This window comes from Ornithorhynchus anatinus, chromosome 7 (genome assembly GCF_004115215.2).
Source record: "Ornithorhynchus anatinus isolate Pmale09 chromosome 7, mOrnAna1.pri.v4, whole genome shotgun sequence".
Lineage (NCBI taxonomy): Eukaryota > Metazoa > Chordata > Mammalia > Monotremata > Ornithorhynchidae > Ornithorhynchus > Ornithorhynchus anatinus.
In genome coordinates this window covers 38733589-38748329 of record NC_041734.1, presented here as the reverse complement: position 1 = coordinate 38748329, position 14741 = coordinate 38733589, and the positions used below count along the sequence as shown (strand labels likewise).

At 42.2% G+C, this 14741-nt stretch overlaps 1 protein-coding gene across 7 annotated transcripts in view; it reads left to right on the top strand.

The window, feature by feature from the left end:
- PCNT (pericentrin) overlaps positions 1-14741 on the top strand; it is an 89821-nt gene that overhangs the window by 54174 nt on the left and 20906 nt on the right. For 6 of the 7 annotated variants that reach the window (XM_029069559.1, XM_029069558.1, XM_029069557.1 and 3 more), the window contains 8 exons: positions 1590-2639; positions 5090-5830; positions 6761-6863; positions 7584-7738; positions 10765-10959; positions 11676-11849; positions 12492-12687; positions 14482-14704. In XM_029069559.1, coding sequence (XP_028925392.1) covers positions 1590-2639; positions 5090-5830; positions 6761-6863; positions 7584-7738; positions 10765-10959; positions 11676-11849; positions 12492-12687; positions 14482-14704 — 2837 coding nt within the window. The remainder of the gene's footprint in view (positions 1-1589; positions 2640-5089; positions 5831-6760; positions 6864-7583; positions 7739-10764; positions 10960-11675; positions 11850-12491; positions 12688-14481; positions 14705-14741) is intronic. The other variant, XM_029069556.1, reaches the window with a different exon arrangement.

Here is a 14741-nt window from a genome sequence, read left to right as displayed (position 1 = left end):
ATGTAGCATAGTTCTTAGAAACCTTTCCTGCCCACAACGAGATTACAGTCTAGAAGGCGGGGGAGAGGGATGGGGATCTCGTCTTATGCTGTCGAGTCGCCTCTGACCCCTTAATGACTCTGTGAACACATCTCTCCCAGAACGGCCAACCTCCATCTGCAGTTGTTCTGGTAGTGTATCCATAGAGTTTTCTTGGTCAAAATCCAGAATTGGTTTACCATTGCCTTCTCCTGCACGGTCAACTTGAGTCTCCGACCTCGACTCTCTCCCGTGCCGCTGCTGCCCAGCATAGATGGGACAGACATTAATATAAATAAATTAAGGATATGTACATAAGTGTTGTGGGGATGGGGAGGGGTGAATGAAGGGTGTAAATCCAAGTATAAGAGGGTGGAAGAAGAGGGAAGGAAGGTTTAATCAGGGAAGGCCTCTTGGAGGAGATGTACCTTCAGGAAGGCTTTGAAGCCGGGGAGAGTGTTTTTCAGATATGAACAGTGGAGGAAGGTCATTCACCCAAATTTTGGAGCTCTCCCCTTGGATGTCATCACATATCTGTAGGTTCACTCCACACCATACATCTACAACAGAGCTAGTTTGCCTGTGATTTCTTCCCAGTTCGTTCCTTTATTTAGTGAGGAAAAATGCATCCAAAAAGTCATGTTGTGGACTGCTTCAATTCCTCAATATTGTGTCAAACCCTATATCCGCACTTGGCGTAATGGAGGTTTTTGCCTCTTCCTCCTGCTTCTTTTTTTCCTTCTTCTGCTCCTAGTTTCAGCCTGGCTTGGACCTGAATTTCAACAATTCTGGTATCTTACTGTAGTAGAAAAAAGCACTGACTAGTCTACACGTGTATGTATTGTTTATATGTATTTATGTGTGTTCCGACAGTTTCATTAACTAAAATACACTCTTTTTCAAGCACTGAGCATTTCAAAGTAATCACATAATATCAGTTTCAATACGCTGACTATTTCATTATAGTATTTTGACACAACTGCTTTTAAGACCTGGGATTTTTGTTTTTGTGAGTTTAAATTTAACTGTTAAATGATCGTGAAAAGTTTGCGAGAGGCAGCATGGCCTAGTGGAAAGAGCACCTGCCCGGGAGATAGAGGACCTGGGTTCTAATCCCAGCTCTTCCGCTTGTCTGCTCTGTGACCTCGGGCAATTGACTTAACTTGTTGGTGCCTCGGTTACCTCATCTGTAAAATGAGGATTAAGACTGTGAGCTGCACATGGGACGTGGAGCGTGTCCTGCTTGACTAGCTGGTATCTACTTCAGCGCTTAATACAGTGCTTGGCACATAGCGCTTAACAAAAACCATTTTTTTTTTAAGTGTTCAACATTCCATGCCTCCTACATCAAAGAAATGTTTTCTTAAATTCAAAAAGCTCCACGGTTCATCAGGTCGTATCATAACTATTTTGACTAAAAGCCCTTTGAGAGATAAACACTTGCTTATGTATTTCATTAAACGTTTTTTCACGTTGACATTGAAGTTGTGAGAACTTCGGCTTCCTAAGGGAAAGTATTCTGATATTTCATTAAACAATTTGCTTATGTAATGTTTTGCTCTTTGACTCAGGTTGTGGAAAAGAAAAATTCTGAAATAGAAGAACTAAAGTCCCTTATTGAAAACTTGCAAGAGAATCAAGAAAGGTTACGAAGAGATAAAGTGGAAGAAGTTGAACAACTTCATGAAGTAATTGAGAAGCTTCAGAAGGAGCTATCTGTATTTGTACCTGAAGATCATGAAATCAGTGATAGCCAGGATAGTTTTAATAACCCCAAGGTTGAAAATCTCCAGAGTGAATTGGAGAAGGGATTATTAGGTTTCCAGGAAAAATTAAGTGATGAAAAAATCACCCGGCCAGATTCTCGTTTGAATGAGCTGCAGGAGGAACTGAAAACTGTATCGATTGCTAAAGAAGCCCTTGGCCAACTACTTAAAGAAAAGCAAGATCAGCATAAACTACAGGTGGAATCTTTGAAGCAGAGTCTTCAAAACGCTGAAGATAATTCAACGCAACAGTTGAGCCTTTTGAGGACACGTTTATCGCTAAGAGATTCCGAGGTAGAGTTGATGACCTCTCGCATCCAAGAATTTGAAGATATTCTGAGAGCTAAGGAAACTATTATTTCCGAGAGAGAATTGGAAATCGACGCGATGAGCAGAGAAAAAATAGCACACTTTGCTCAACTGGAGGACGTAATAGCAGCTTTTTCTCGACTTCATTGTGAACTGGAAAAGAGGAATACTTTTTTTCAGAATGAACCTCCAGAACTTCAGATGCTTAGGTCTGAGTGTGTTAACCTTCATTTGAAGCTGCAGATGCTCAATCAGAAATTAGTAACTTATCAAATGGAATTAGATAAACATCAGGCTTGTGGTTCCCAGTGTAAAGCCCAGGTTCAGGCAAGCGTGAAGCAACTTGATGCTCTTTCCACTCTAAAAATGCAACTGCGTTTGCAGTTTAGAAACGAAGATGATCATCCAGAAGGAGATAATCAGATCTTGAGGGAACAATTCGAAGCTCAGCATATTACCGAGGAAATGTCACAAGAAGAGTCAGAGCAAGAAGCAAGGAAGTGGCCGCTACCAGCTGCCTCCCGTTTGCCCCTCGATGAGGAATTGGTATGTATTTCTGCAAGTTCATGAATGTAAAAATGAACAGTAATCATAATAATTGTGGTATTTACTCTGTGCCAAGGAGTGGACGATACACTCATGTAGTTAGAAGAAAATTGGACGCAGTCCCTGACCGAAATAGGGCACACAGTTTGAGGGGTTGGAGAGCGGGTATCTTATCCCCATTTTTCCTGATGAGAAAACTGAGGCACAGAGAAGTAAAGTGGCTTGCCCATGGTCACACAGCAGATGTGGCAGAGCCAGTTTTAGAACACAAGTCTCAACTCCCAGGCCTATGCTCTTTTTATTAGGCCATGCTGCCTTTCTAGCAGTTGAATCTAGGTCCATGCCTATTAAGATGTAAAATATGATTATTAATAATACACTGAGCATGTACTCTGCACAAGGTATTGTATTAAGGTTAAATTCTTGTATAAAGAAAATGAAATCTATAGTACTTGCACATAGAGATTGATTAAATTGTGTACTCAATTATTCCGATTGTCTCCTGCCATTAGAGGATAATAATAATATTTGTATTTGTTAAACGCTTACAATGTGCAGAGCACTGTTCTAAGCGCTGGGGGAGATACAGGGTAATCAGGTCGTCCCACGTGAGGCTCACAGTTAATCCCCATTTTACAGATGAGGTAACTGAGGCACAGAGAAGTGAGGTGACTCGCCCACAGTCACACAGCTGACAAGTGGCAAAGCCGGGAGTTGAACCCATGACCTCTGACTCCCCAGCCCGGGCTCTTTCCACTGAGCCACGCTGCTTCCCTAAGGTCCTCTCGGGGAGCAGCATGGCCTAGGGGGAAGCAACGTGACCTAGTGGATAGGTCATCTGTTGCCGAATTGTACATTCCAAGCGCTTAGTACAGTGCTCTGCACATAGTAAGCGCTCAATAAATAGTATTGAATGAATGAATGATAGATCCCGGGCCTGGGAGTCAGATGGACCTGGGTTCTAATCTCAGCTCCCCCACTTGTCTGCTGTGGGACCTTCGACAAGCCACTTAATTTATCTGTGCCTCAGTTACTGCATCTGTAAAGTGGGGATTAAACTGTGAGCCTCATGGGGGACAGGGACTGCGTCCAAGCTGATTAGCCTGTATTTACCCCAGCGCTTAGAACAGTGCTTGACACGTAGTAAGCGCTTAACAAATACCATCGTCGTCACGAGGTCCTTGGGGGCAGAGCAGATGTCTCTTCCTGCTGTTGTACCTCCCCCAACCCTCTGTCCAGTGTCCTGCACTCGGTCAGTGCTAAATCAACGCCTTCACTGTTAAAACATGGGAAGCGGCTTGGCTTAGTGGATAGAGCGTGGGCCTGGGAGCCGGTACGCCCTGGGTTCTAATCCCAGCTCCACCACTTGCCTGCCGCGTGACCTTGGACAGGTCACTTCATTGCTCTGGACCTCGGTTACCTCCTCTGTAAAATGGGGATAAAGACTGCGAGCCCCATGTGGGACACGGACTGTGTCCGACCTGAATAGCTCCAGTCTACCTCAGCACTTAGAAGAAGGCTTAACACTTAGTAAGTGCCTAGCAAATACCACTACTATTATTATTGTTGTTAATATAATTGGTGTGTAATCCTACCATAAAATGATAATTAAACAAAATATGGACTAAACAGTTCTTGGAAGTGTTGGACAGCCCACAGGTAAGTCACCCCTCTAGATAAATGCCCCGACTGTAAAAAGTTGAGGAGGCAGACATCAACCCACTTTCTTCTCCTGCATAAGGGGAGACCGGTAGAGGGGTTGACTCTAACAGTGTTGGGCTTCTGGGGGAGACTGATCTAGACACTAAGTGGTACATTCCCTCTCCTATGGATTCTGGAGCCTGATTGGCAGATAATTGTAAATCTATAACTGAAACCCACATTTGCCTTAGTTATAACACTCAGATTTCCAAAGAACCCAGCCCTATAGTCAGTTCTCATTATTCCATTTTTCTTTTTTTGTATTATCTGTTAAGTGCTTACTGTGTGCCAGGCTGGACACACTGTCTGTCCCACAGAGGGCTCACACTCTCATTTTGCATGTTTTTTTCAACGTGCCGATTGGATCGAACACCTCCGAGAAATTGGGAAATGTTTTCATTTAGTGATCTTTCTCGGTGATTTCATTGGCTTTAAAAGAAAACACAGAATAGTCTTTGACTTTCACTTCCTTTTTTATTAAAAGCCTTAGGTGGTTTCAAAGATGTTTAGGATGTTGTATCCTAGTTTTTGCCTAGAAAATAATGCAAATTGGCCTTTTACTTCTTTTTAAAGGAGGCTTATCAGGTTTTACCCCTTTTTGGGTTTTGTTGAGAACATAACTAGAAGAAAATGTACGACTGCAGGGCCTATAACAAATATTCATTTATAAGTACCTCCTCAGAATCTGAAGATTGAAATGAAAGACATGGCTTTTCAAAGCATCGTTTTTCTTCTTTTGTAAATTGCAGGTTAAAAATAGACCGAGTGAAGATTTTCAGTTCCAGAAAGCAAATATAATAAAGCAGGTGAAACAACTTGAGGAGAAGCTTAAGCACCTAGTGTCATCCGCAACCTTCAAGACCAGTGAGACGCAAGACGTTAACCATCATCAGCAAGTGTCAGAATCCTGTGAGGAAGTTCAAGTGTTAAAGAATGGTTTGAATAATATTTCACATAGCTTTCAAGCCATCGAAAGGTCACCACTTCTGAAAGATCCGATTTTAGATCTAGACAGAACCTCATTCAATCCTTTTGAAGTGGTAAAGAGTCAAGATTCTGCCTCACAGAAGGAAATATCGAGTCTTCCCATTCAGAAGAGACTGGGATCTCAGCATGCACCACTTGTTTCAAAAACCAATTTGAATAGCGTGTCACCTATCCAGGAACACTCTGAGACTTCACAGCACTTTACCGACGCAGTTATGGATGTGGATTTAACCTTATGGAGCTCACCTGAAGTCATCAGAAAAGATTCTCTGTTAGGGTACCAGTCAGATGTTCGCTTGACACCCTTTTCGGATGTCATCAGTTCCCACAGCACAGATTTAGGAAAGAGGAACTCTGCATCTTCAGTTTTTCAAAATATCCCTGGATTACTGGATTGTCCCCATGATGTAATACAGGAAAAGACCCCGCAGAGTTTAAAACCTACACCCAAGTTGGGAAATTCTTATTCGGCCGACTCCGGCGATGCGGAAGCGGTCATTTCGGTAAATATATTTTAAAAATGTTTACGTATTGGTTTCCGTTACTAAAGTGCAAGTTCCCATTTCCCATTTGCATTTGGTGCTTTGTCAATTCACATGGAAATGCATATTGCATCTCTTTTGAGTAATGTACCTATTCCATCAGAGTAGCCATCCATTATTAATTCATCTTCTGACTAAAAGTAGTAAAAGCAAGTTGAAATAGTAGGTCAAAACCTCTTTGTCGGTACTGTATACGCTTTCTGCTGGTGAATGTCATATCTGTTACGTGCTTAGACGTTTAAGTTGATTTGGGTGTTTTTTAAATATTGGGAGACTTTTCCACTGAGCATTACGATATATGATGTGGAATGTTCATATGCACAATAGTGAAGATAGTGGTTTTGTGAAAGGAATCGTTGTAGATTGGTAAAATTATTTTCGATGTTTAATTTTAGAAGTTCTTCACACAAGCAAGATTCTCTCTATAAGAGTGGTTACTTTAAAGGCTTTTCTTCTTCATTAATAGCACTCATTTCTTTTCATGCTTCTGTTATTGCTCAGGAGAGGCATTGTCTGCTTTGAGCTGTGCTTTCTCTTTAATTTTAAGAATATAGGTTAGTGTATTTAGCTTCAGAAATGTATCTTGTAGGTTTTGAAGAAAATGATTGCCATTCTAATAAAATGTCAGTCACATAATATTTGTAAGTTTTGAAGCAATAATGGCTACTCTAAAATATTTATAAAACACTTTTGATCTGGTATGATTTAAATGGAATAGTTTAATTGAATAAGTAAAGAATGCTATTCCCAGCTATTTTCTTCAATAACAGCAGTTATGCCCATCTTATGGAGTTATTGAATAAGAGGTGGTTAGTTTTTGGATTTACAGTAGCATAAACTCCGTGGCCGTGTAAATGTTGTGTTTATACTCTACAATATAACTGTGCATAGGAGAAAGATGATGAAGACTCTATCTTAACCCCATCGGAGTTTCAAGATGATTTAAGATCAACCAGACCTATTCCAGAGAGGGAAAGTGATGGATATGACAGCAGTGAGTATATCTTTTCTTTAATCATTTTATTTCTTCGTAGCCTCTTACTAATTTAAAAGAAAATCACAATTGAAAGTTCATAAAGAATTCATTTTTATAGGCAAGCTAGAACAACCATCAGTATGCTGCTTTTCTTGTTTAATCAGGAGATCGGTGCGTTCATTGAGTAGTATTTATTGAGCGCTTACTATGTGCAGAGCACTGTACTAAGTGCTTGGAATGTACAATTCGGCAACAGATAGAGACAGTCCCTGCCCAATAACAGGCTCACAGTCTAAACGGGGAGACAGACAGCAAAGCAAAACAGAACAAAACAAAACAACATCATCAAGATAAATAGAATTAAGGAGATATACACCTCATTAACAAAATAAATAGGGCAATAAATAATATATACAAATATGCACAGTGCTGAGGGGAGGGGAAGGGGGAAGAGCAGAGGGTCGGGAGGGGAAAGAGGAGGAGGAGTAAAGGGAAAGGGAGGGCTCAGTCTGGGAAGGCCTCCTGGAGTATTCTTTATCCTAGTTATAATGAGAATATATTTTGATTTAATGTTTTTTTAAATGACTCGATTAGAAAAAAAGTCATATTGAATGCTTATATTCAACATGTAAAGCTCAAAGGAAGACCTGCCCCTCTAACCTGCTAAAGAACCGTCTTTTATTTCACGATATTAGTGAGCACGGTGTAACCTTTAGCATATCTGGGGTCTATTTTTAGGTAACAGTTTGGATTTGGCAGCTAAACCGAACAGAGTTTTAAAAAGAAGTGAACATCCCGATGCCAGTCTTGAAGCTTATCTTCGGAACTGTGAAATGGTTCAGGGATTCATACACTCAATGAAAGACAAGGAGATGCAATCACGTAGAATGAAGGTAACGTTACACGTGTGAGGACAGAATCTGAATTGCATGAGTAGGTGGTTATACAGTCTTGGTCAGATAACTCAATCTGCTGGTCCATAAAATGGAACATTAGTTCTATTCCTGAATATTACAGAAGGTAATCAAATATGTTCTGCTAGCAGCCAACCTAGTTACCTTAGGCTAGTAATGCCCTCCAGGTCGGAATCAAGGCAATTTTTGCATTCTGCTACTTCCAGAAGATTTTTTGGAGTTTGTGGGAATAACTGGGTGAAGTTTCTAGAATCTCTTCTGACCTAACCTTGATTTTTTTTTCTTTTTTCCTTCCCTGAAACTGCTCCACTTCTAAGGATTCCTTGGATGGAAAGAAGCAGTGCTTAATGGTTTCAGTTATTTAGCTTCTCTGTGTCTCACCTCATCAGTAAAATGGAGTGTTATGAGCCAGAGAGGGTCCCAGGGCTTCCCCCCCAAAATCCAAGGGAATCTGAAGCCCCTTCAGGGTTTAGGGTATGCCATAACTGACTTGCTTCTGGATTTAGCGGCTGCTTGAGCTTCCATTTTTTGAGAGAGTAGTATTTTTGCTTAACCGAAAGCCTTGCGAGGTGACCCTTTAGTCTTTCATACAGATTGAGTTTAATTCAAGACCAGTCTTGGTGATTTGGTTTTTTGCCAAGACGGTTTCCTAGCCTGAAGATACATTGTTTTTTCTATTCTTGTAACTCTGAACATCACATTTTAGTTCAGTAATCCTTGTTGATTCAGAACTGGTGTTATAGAGTGTGCTGTTGAGGAAATTCACAATTATCTGATTACTCCCCAGAGTATTTCTGGCAGCTTTCTATTGACTTTTTGATTTTTTTTTCTTTAAAAGTTTGAAACTTGAAAGAGGGAAATCATTTTCATTTTGGAAACATTTCTTCTACTACCATATTTGCATATTAGTCTGCTTTGGTATTTTCCAAGGGGGCTATTGAATTTTTAATTTTAAGTGACATTTTTGTTGTCTTATGATGGAAAAGAATCCCAGGCCAAAAAAAGTATGGTGGCTTTTTGACAACTGAAAATAACTACGTCCATTACTAGGAAAATGTGACTGTCACATTCACATTTAAATGAAGCCTCAGTATTTGTCAGTCAATCAGTGATATTTAGTGGGTGCCTACTGCGTGCAGAGCACTATACTAAGCACTTGGGAAGGTACGGTATAACAGAGTTGGTAGACTAGTTCCCTGCCTACCAAGAGTTTACAGTGTAGAGGAGGAGGCAGGCATTAAAATAAATAATGGTGTGTATATAAGTGCTTAATGGTTACAGTTATTTAGCTTCTCTGTGTCTCACGTACCTCATCAGTAAAATGGAGCTTAAATCCTACTCCCTCCTACTTAGACAGTGAGCGCCATGTCCGACCCGATTAACTTGTTTCTACCTCAACACTAAAAAAGGTGCTTGGCACATAGTAAGCTCTTCTCAAGTACCGTAATTATTATGACAGATCCAAGTGCAGAGGTGATGCAGAAGGGAAGGAGTAGGGGAAATAAGGGTTTAGTTGGGGAAGGCCTCTTGGAGGAGATGTGAATTTAATAAGACTTCAAAGGTGAGAAGAGCGGTGGTTTGTCGTATGTGAAGGGAGAAGTCCCGGGCCGGAGGGTGTGGGCGAGGGGTTGGCGGTGAGGTAGACGAGACTGCGGTACAAAGAGTAAATTGGCATTAGAAGAGCGAAATGCGCAGGCTGGGTTGCATTAGGAAATGTGAGATAACAGAGGAGGGGGCAAACCGGTAGAGTGCTTGAAAACTGATAGTAATGAGTTTGATGCAGAGGTGGATAGGTAATCGCTGGAGGTTCTAGAGTTGTGGCGAGAGTTAACAGATGAGCAAACACAAAGAAGTTAAGCGACTCGCCCAAGGTCACACAGCAGGTATATGACAGAGCCAGGATCAGGACCTACGCATTTGCCCCGAGTTTCTGGATATCAATCATCCTACAGTCTAAGGGCCGAGGAGAGAAAACAAACCAGGTCTTCAATTTTTACTGAGCACCTACTCTGTTCGGAGAACTAATACTATATGGTTTTAGGAACCTACAGCAGAAGCAGAAGACTTAGTCCCGGCCTTCACTGAGTTCATGTAGGTGGGAGGTGGGCAGACAAAACCTGCCAACTTAAAATAGGAGCGAAAGCGTGGATACGGCTGATAAAAATGAGGATAGACCCGAAAACAAGTAAATGGTAGACAGATATACAGATGAGTGCCCCGGGTGACTGATGGGATTAGTTCACCAGAGAGATGGGGAATGCTGCTGGAGGAAGTGGCTTTGTAGGCGTATTTGGGATATGGAGAAGGAAGTGGTTTGGTGGAGTTGTGGGGAGAAGAGTGTTCAGAATGAGTCAGATGAAGAAGTCAAGAATGTGGTGTAATAAAAGCATAGTTTGAGTGGAGCGAAGAATATGAACTGGAGCGTGGCAGATGAGCTCTGGGGAAAAAGGCAAGATGTGGTGTTCCCCTGTTTCCTCCTCAACCTGCTTCTCCCAAGTGACCCAACTTCGACCTCATTCCGTGTCGCAGTTGTTGTCTCCGCCCTCCTCTCCTTGCCCATCAATCGGTCGGATTTATTGAGTGCTTGCTGTCTGCAGAGCACTATACTAGGCATTTGGGGGAGAACAATAAGCTTACAGTCCAGTGGATTTATTATCTATGTTTGTACAGTCTAATAATAATAATAATGCATTTGTTAAGTGCTTACTGTGTGCAAAGCACTGTTCTAAGCGCTGGGGAGGATATAAGGTGATCAGGTTGACGCACGTGGGGCTCACAGTCTTAATGCCCATTTTACAGGTGAGGTAACTGAGGCACAGAGAAGCGAAGTGACTTGCCCAGTCACAGAGCCGGGATTTGAACCCATGACCTATGACTCCTCAGCCCGGGCTCTTTCCACTGAGCCACGCTGCTTCTCTACAGTTCTTTAAGGGCGCTAAACTTAAATACTTAATACTTAAACGTAAATACTTAAATACTGAAAAACAACGGTTTCTTCTTTTCAGACTCTGCTGAAAATGGTACATGATGAGAGTCACCAAATACTGGCCTTGTCGGAAAACGAAATCCCTCCTCAAGCAGCAAGATACAACCAATGGAATGCCCTGTTTGAGAGGTTTCAGAGGGAGAGACAGGGTTTGTTGGAAGCAGTAAAGTCACTGAGGAAACATCTTACTCAAACGCCTCAGGAAGGAGCAAAGGTATTGGGGTGAAGAATTGGAGTTCTTCTTACTTCTCAACTAAAGGATTTCAATGGATGTGATCAATTCCTAAGCCTGCAACCAGATCACAAGGAAAGAAAAGATTTCAGTGTTCTTCTGAGCATCCTCTTATGTTGGAGACAGAATGGAGGGATAAGTAGGCCATGATGTAGGAATGCATTTCTTATAATAATAAAAATAATAATTATTATAACTTAATATATTTAAGTTCTATGTGCCAAACAATGTACTAAGCGCTGAGGGCGAACACAAGCAAATCGGGTGGGACTCAGCCCTTGTCCCACCTCAGGCTCACAATCTTAATCCTCATTTTACAGATAAGTAACTGAAAACCCAGAGAAGGTGAAGTGACTTGCCCAGAGTCACACAGCAGACAAATGGAGGGGTCAGGATTGGAACCCATAACTCTCTGACTCCAGGCTCTCTCCACTAGGCCATGCTGCTTCTCTTATTATGTAAATCACTCTTATCCTGTCATTGGTATTTATTCAATTAGCATTTATCGAGCAACCCAAGTGTGCAAAACACCTCACTAAGCAAAACCAAAGATTTTCACGGCAGCCTGTAAGCTCCTTGTGGCCAGCGTTCGCACGTACTATGTTGTTTTGTACTTTCCCAACTGCCTAGTACAGTGTTCTGCACAGTAAGTGCTCAGTGAATACCTTTGATTGACTGATTTTGTTTCCCTGTTATAGGATTCTCTAGATATATGCTTTGATTGGAGAGGTGAATTTCTGCAGGCCGTTGAGGAAGTGTTTGAAAAAGAACGAGACGTCTTGAAAAACGAGTTGCAGTCAAATATTTGGAATCCTGAATCAGGGGATAAGAAGTCATTATTTAAAAAACTGGAGAATATTGTTAAAGAACAGGTAAGGAGGAATTGGAGGGTATTTCACACTAGCGAATCTTTTCCTTTTCTTTAGTAGTGTTTCTACATTCCCAAGCTCCTCTCTAACTTGGTTATCTCAACTCCCAGGTTCCCGTATTTTGAAATGTGGGTCATTGCCCGTCCAAAATGACTAGAACTCTTTTAACCACTGAGTTATCAGTTCCCAGCAGGTAACCATTAAAGGACAAAGAAAGTGATTTTGAAAAGTGGAATAGCTACCTCTCCCTGTAGCAGTAATATTAGTAGTAAAAATAAGAATGATAATTGCGGTATTTCTTAAGCACTTTCTGTGTGTCAGGCACTCTACTAAGCGCTGGGGGGGGATACGAGCAAATGGGGTTGGACCCAATCCCTGTCCAGCGTAGGGCTCACATTCTCAATCCCCATTTTACAGATGAGGCGATTGAGGCACAGAGAAATTGAAGTGACTTGCCCAAGGTCACACAGCAGACAAGCGGCGGAGAGCCGAGACTAGAACCCGTGACCGTCTGACTCCCAGGCCCGTGCTCTGTCCACTGTGCCACGCTGCTTCTCTGTTGAATTCAGACTCTTTTTGAATATATTTATTCAGTAATTGCACTTTGTTTCATCGGCATCTCATATTGGTCCGTTTCTTTTCCAGGGAGAAGAACAGAAAAAGGTTTTGGAGCATCTTCACGTGTCCGACAGGAGCAGCTTATTGTCCGAAATACAGGCTCTGAAAGCTCAACTCCGAATGACTCACCTTCAGAATCAAGAAAAGCTGCAGCAGTTGCACGAAGCTCTAACCAATGTTGAGGACCATGGAAACAAGCAAGAATATCAACTTAGGAGACAGGGTAGGACTGAGGAAAAGTTTCCTTTCTTATTTCTGTTCTGGTTTATTGTGTTGTCTCAAAATGAGACGAAACAATGGAATAGCAAAAATGAGCCTCACAGTCAACATTATTTTTATGAGTCAGGATAAGTCCTAGATGCTTCCTTAGAGACTTGAAAGAAGGAATGTACTTCCCTAAGGCCTTAACTTATGACCAGGGAGTGTCTTGAATATGGAAAGAATAGCGTCCGTTGTTCAAAAGAATGGTTCGTACCATCTGATTACTGGGGCTTCGAATTAACTGAGATGTCCGAAACAAACCAACCAAAAAAAAACCCCATATGGATTGTTCTGAATGTTTTCCTTACTTTTTCTTTTCAAAGCCTGGATAGAGTTTGGTAGGCTTATTTTATTTTAGATCTGTCGAAAGTAACACTACAAAGTTATCGTTATTAAAAATGTTTTTTTGTATTTACATGTTTTTACCCAAACTATCCAGGCATTCCCTGGGTTATGAACACCCCGGGACTACGACCTGTAGATTTCCCTGAGCCCGGGCCTGAGAGTCAGAAGGACCTAGTTTCTAATCACGGCTCTGCCACTTGTCTGTTGTGTGACCTTGGGCAAGTCACTTCACTTCTCTGGGCCTCAGCTCCCTCATCTGTAAAATGGGGATTAAGACTGTGTGCTCCATGTGGGGCAGGGACTGTCCAACCTGATTTTCTTGTATCTACCCTAGAGCTCAGTACAGTGCCTGGGACATAGTAAGCGGCCACTATTATTATTATTCTTATTGTTGTTCTTTTTATCGTCATCATTTTATTACCCCAGCATTTGTCTTCCTTAGCCCAACATCAGGGCTGAACTGCTGAAGGTCCAAAAATTCCCCTCCCTCACTCCCCTATCCTGCTTCTATGGGCTTTTCCTTTTTCCTTGCGCTTGAACGCATCTGCTCTTGTTATTTTTATTTGTTTTTTACACCGTAGTACTGTTTTGCTTTCTGTAACGTTTAACCCTTTCCCAACTTGTTGCTCCTGAGCCTTCGCCCTGGCAAAACCAGGGGGCGAAGGATAGTCTGGGACCGGATTTGAGGGGCAGAGAGACCTGGAAGGTCACCACTGCCTTTCCGTACCACCTTGGTCCATCCCTGGCTTCACGTCCAGGGCTTTGGCTCGGGCAAGTAGGCAGGGGTGCCAGCCGGGCAAGGGGAGGTGCTGTCGCTGCTGCAAAGCTGAAAATCAAAGCAAAATAAAAAACAGTATTAAGGGGAGTTGAGGCGTGTGGTGGGGCAGTGGAAAAGCCACCGGGATCAGGGAGGGCAGCACTAAAAAGGGGTGAGAAGAAACAGGTTGGGAGGATAGAATGCGGGCCCGGGTGTCCGAAGGACTTGGATCCTGATCCCGGCTCTGCCCCTTGTCTGCTGGGTAACCATAGGCAAGCCACTTCACTTCTCTGTGCCTCAGTTCCCTCATCTGTAAAATGGGGATTAAGACTGTGAGCCCAATACATAAGTGCAACTGGGGCCTAGGGAGTGGACTTTCCAACTGCTTAGTTGATGCCCAAGTGCTGAGGTGACAAGGATCAGGGGAGTATGTTGGAGATCTAGGTGAATCGGGGAAGGCCACCTGAAATGGGATTGCAGAAGGGCTTTGAAGATTGGGAGGGCAGTGGTCTGCCAGAGGTGAAACATTCAGCAAGAAGGGACCGTATTTAAATAGAAATTACATTTAAGCAGGATTCAATTTATAATTTCATAAATCAGTACTGTTGAGCAACCTCGTATAACTCTATCCAACACTTTCTCATCTTTCCTTAGTAGAATTATTAGATTATAAACTTCAGCAGGAAACGTGCATAGCAAATGATCTGCAGAAGTCCCTTGAAGGGGAACGAGAGAGAGTAGCTGAAATCCAAGAGCTTCTGGTGACGGAACAGACCGCTGTCAAAGATTTGAAATCTGAACTCTGCGAATGTAAACAAGAAAAGGAAAGTCTGTTAAAGACCCTCAGGGAACTTCAGAAGGAAGTCATTCGACTGAGGTATGTTGCAGCTCAGATGTTTCAGTTGTCGTATAAC